Source organism: Schistocerca piceifrons, chromosome 2 (assembly GCF_021461385.2).
Source record: "Schistocerca piceifrons isolate TAMUIC-IGC-003096 chromosome 2, iqSchPice1.1, whole genome shotgun sequence".
Classification (NCBI taxonomy): domain Eukaryota; kingdom Metazoa; phylum Arthropoda; class Insecta; order Orthoptera; family Acrididae; genus Schistocerca; species Schistocerca piceifrons.
This window is the reverse complement of record NC_060139.1, coordinates 342941056-342945660: the sequence shown is the minus strand read 5'-3', so window position 1 is coordinate 342945660 and position 4605 is coordinate 342941056. Positions and strand designations below refer to the sequence as shown.

At 39.6% G+C, this 4605-nt stretch overlaps 1 protein-coding gene across 1 annotated transcript; it reads left to right on the top strand.

The window, feature by feature from the left end:
* Positions 1–3965: 3965 nt before the first annotated feature.
* On the top strand, positions 3966–4605 carry LOC124775373 (extensin-like). Its single transcript, XM_047250208.1, has 2 exons — positions 3966–4409; positions 4525–4605. Exons 1-2 carry the CDS (start codon positions 3966–3968, stop codon positions 4603–4605), a joined length of 525 nt encoding a protein of 174 aa, XP_047106164.1.

The window sequence follows — 4605 nt, the reverse complement described above, 5'->3', positions numbered from 1 at the left end:
TTTCACAACAGGTTACTTTGTATATAGAAGGCCCCCATTGGAAAAGAAAGTCAAGGAAGCCCACATACAGAAATCAACATAACACCAATAAACATGATAACTGAGTGTCAGAAGGAAATTAAGCACATTTGAGCAAACAATGTTAGTAATTATACAAACTTTACACTCGTTCATCAGATTTATACTCTATATGGTGGAACTTCCTGATGGCCGGCAGTTATTTCCGTAGCAGTAAGAAAATACTTGTTCACTGCAATATCTATCCTTTCTGAATAATATCATCGGCTTGTACGACCTACTGGAGTCTGCAACACATTTAGCAACTTCCATGTTAACTGTAGTGGTAGTTCGTTAACTCACAGGGAGTAAGAATTGTAAGCGAATACTATCATTTCCACAGAAAAATACTCACTTACTGAAACAGACATACAGGGGATAGGCAAAAAAAAAAAAGTGAACTGTGGTAGTAATGGGATGGTTGTGTTCGACAGTCAACAGTACAGCTACGGTACGTGTCGGGCTGAACTGTGCATATTCAGTACGGACTAGGTATCAGTGCAGGTTGCTTACGAAATCGACTTGCAATGAAAAACGTTAGAGAGTTCCAAAGAGGACAGATTGTGTGGACCCGATTAGCTGGAGCATCAGTAACCAAGGCAGCAAACTTATGGAATGTTTCAAGAGCAGCTGTTTCAACAGTCATGACAGTCTACACAAAACATGGTAAGACATCATCGTGTAAATCTAATAGTGGGCGCAAATCAAAACTAAATGACAGAGATCGTCGTACGCTAACACGAATTGGGTCGAAACAAGACAAAGTTGCAGTGGCTAAAGTGACTGCAGAGCTCAATAGCCATCTTCGAGACCCCATAAAGTGAATATTCATGGGCGAGCTGCTATACCGAAACCATTAGTGACGACAACCAACACAAAGTAGCGTTAAACAGGTTGTCAGGAGCATATATCCTGGACGATTGATCATTGGAAACACGTCATATGGTCTGACGAGTCAATGTTTTCATTTCCAACATCGGGCCATGTTTGCGTCTAGAGAACGCCGAAAGAAGCCTACAGTTCTGTTTGCTTGATTCCAACAGTTAAGTGTGGAGGTGGAAGTGTGATGGTGTGAGTAACCATATGGTATTTTGCTGGTCCCATAATTACTTTCAAAGGCGGTGTTACAGGCAACGATTAAGTGAACATTTTTGGTGGTCAGTTGCACCCCATAATTCAAATGTTGTTCCCCAACAATGATGCCATATTTCAGGACGATAATGCACCCATTCACACAGCCAGGACAGTACAGTCGTGGTAGGAAGAGCATGCATCTTCCATGGCCAGCACAATCTCCTGACGTCTGGCGGTTATGGTCACTGCGTACTGTCTGCGAAAACTACATTTCTTTTTTTTCGCGTTGGCTAATGGGAACGGCCTTACATCGGAAATGGCTTAATGGGCGCTCCCATTAGCAACGCGCCTTTGTCAACTTAGTTTGCACGGGCAGTAGCTTTTTTTCGCACGAAAGCGTAGTACACTCTACGATAAACAGATGGCGCGCGGTTACACTTATTTAGCCCGGTATTACACTATCAAATTTCTTTGTCAAAGATTTGATCAAAGATGTGATCAAATATTCCGTCAAATATATTTGACAAAGATCTTTGACGAGCGCTAGAAGGGGTATTACACTGTCATCAAATTTTTCGTCGAAGTTCAAGATGGCTGACAACAACTTGTTATTAACTGCAGCAGTTGTACGTACCCCAATTGCATTGTGTGCACATGCGGAAAAGAAGTAGGGGAAAAAATGAAATCATACATACGAGGTTGACAGTCTTAAAAGTCCTGGGATTACAACTTGATAATAAATTCAGTTTGGAGGAGCACATCCCAGAACTGCAGAAGGGCCTTAACAAATATGTTTGCAATTCGAGTGTTAGCAGACATAAGCAACATAAAAATGAAAAAGCTTGCATACTTTCATTCCATAATGTCATATGGTATAATATTTTGGGGTAAATCTTCCAGTCAAACAAAAGTTTTCAGAGTCCAAAGCGTGTAATACGTATTATTTGTGGAGTAAATTCACGGACGTCCTGTAGAAACCTCTTCAAAGAACTGGGTATACTAACTACTGCCTCTCAGTATATTTACTCCTTAATGAAATTTGTCGTAAATAATATATCCCTTTTTCCAACAAACAACTCAGTTCATACATACAATACCAGGAACAAAAATGATCTACACAAGGACTTAAAAGCACTTACTTTGGCTCAAAAAGAGGTCCACTGCTCAGGAACACTCATCTTCAATAATCTGCCAGCAAACATAAAAAATTTAGTTACAAATAAAGATCAGTTTAAAAGGAGCCTGAAAGACTTACCAGTGGCCAACTCCTACTCCATTGACGAAATTTTTAATAGAAACAAATGATGTATTGTATTTATTCATACTGTTAGTATTGTTATTTCAGCTTTAAAAAATTGACATGTTCCACATCCACGAGGATCTCCTTAGCATGGATCTATGGAACGAAAAACTAATTTAATCTGGGTGAAGCCGTGGGTTTTACGACGACACGATAAAAGCATTCAACAAAACTTCTTACGTGAGCTTACAGTGGAAGATGTCAAGTGGTACATCAATTACTTAAGAATGGATGAGCATACATTCCTGTATGTGCTCAGTGAAGTGTATCCTCATATCACAAAGCACAATATTCACTTAAGAACTGCTACATCTTCAGAAGACAGGCTCACTGTAACACTCCGATTCCTTGCTACAGGAGAGGGTTATGTTGTGTTAGGTTAGGTCTCGTCTCCAATCTTCTTATTTTATTTTTGTATTAAGGGTGCCTCACGTTGTAAAGCGCCTCGTCAGCTTCATACATCTCTATTAATTTTGTAGTTGTCAGCACACACCAATTGTATTTACTGTCAATGTTTATAAAAACACTACAGACGACAGAACGCTACAGCGATGCTAGCGCTCCATGTGGTAACATGTCACATTGAAGTGAACAGAAGACAAGCGATTTCTTTGATCAAATCTACAGCAAGGCCCTAGATCTGGTCAAATATTGGACGACATTTGACAAAGTTCCTATTACACCATCAAATATCTTTGACAAAGATTTTGGACAAAGATATTTGACAAAAAAATTTGATAGCGTAATACCGGCCTATAGAATATCCTTCTGGAATTATTCTAGATGGTCTGACCTTCTCCTTTGTCATTTATCCATGGCTGGACATCAAATCATTTAATGATGTGAAAGCGTAGTGCGCACTTCGGTAAACAGATGGCACCACGAGCTATTGGCTGTTATTAAAATAAACAGTGGTGTTACATGTAGCAAGTGCGAAACAAAACATCGGTCTAAAACTCCCCAACATGTTCCAAAACTTTACATTTTAGGCGATGGCCACAGCCGTGTTATTGTGTCATGCATAAATAAAATTTAAAATGTGAAATAAATGAGCTTTGTAAAGCCTGGGGCGCCCCTCTCAGAAATAAGAAAATTCGTTTTTTCTGAAGAAATAAAACAGCTGTCTTCGAAAGATTTTGTAGTCTTCTTTGACGTGTCTAATGACATTTACGAAAATGATACATCTGAAGCCTGCTGCGAATTAAAGAAGTGTTTATCTGAAATAAGTCATACAAATGTTATCCTCGTAAATATACCACAAAGGCACAACTTGATGCCCTTGTCATCTGTAAACAAGGAAATTGGTGCTGGCAAAGAACTTTTTTCCAGTATAAGCAAGCATTATAGAAATGTTTTTATTGTTAATATTAATACCAATGGAGGAAAATTCCACACTACTCATGGACTGCACTTAAATGGCCTTGGAAAGTAACTTGTTACATTAAAGCTAATGGAAATTATCAGGAGACTGCAACACCTACCAACAACATCATCAGGGGTACCTGTATCATCCACACAGAAGGTATTTCCAGGAATGACTAATGCAGAATCAGATACAGTAACAGAAAATGCAGCAGAAGTACCTAAAGCAGCAATACTAACAGCAGCAGAATCAACAGCAGTGTCAGAAGAACCACCATCAGTAAAAGCAGAAGTAACTCCTCCAGCGTTAGAACCAGCTCCTACAACAGCAACACCATCTCCTTCACCAGCAGTAGCAGAACAAACTCCTTCACCAGCAATAGCAGAAGAAATACCATCAGCAACAGCAGAAACAACTCCTCCAGCTGCAGAACCAGTTCCTGTAGCAGCAGCACCATCTCCCACACTGGCAGTAGCAGAGCCAACTCCTTTAACAGTAATAGCAGAATCAACTCCTCCACCAGCAGCAACTAAACCAACTTCTCCACCAGCAGAAACAGAACCAGCTCCTCCTCCATCATCTTCAGGGGTAGCAGAAAAGAATAGACAAGTCACAGTAAGTAAAGTATCATCTTTATCTCATGACAAAGTGGTACCAAATGATTTTGGAAAACATGATCTTATAAAACTTGTTGACAGTGAAGTTAAACAAACTTCCAACTGTGTTTCAGGCAGACCCACAAAATTACCAAAGAGAAATGAAGATTTTTTTATGGATTATTCCAAGGAAGACCAACCGCCACCTAACATAG

Bases quoted from the DNA above. Each gene is read 5' to 3' on its own strand.
- LOC124775373 (XM_047250208.1), top strand. From the start codon at position 3,966: ATGACTAATGCAGAATCAGATACAGTAACAGAAAATGCAGCAGAAGTA. The intron at 4,410-4,524 runs GTAAGTAAAGTA...ACTGTGTTTCAG, and splicing joins AAAAGAATAGACAAGTCACA to GCAGACCCACAAAATTACCA.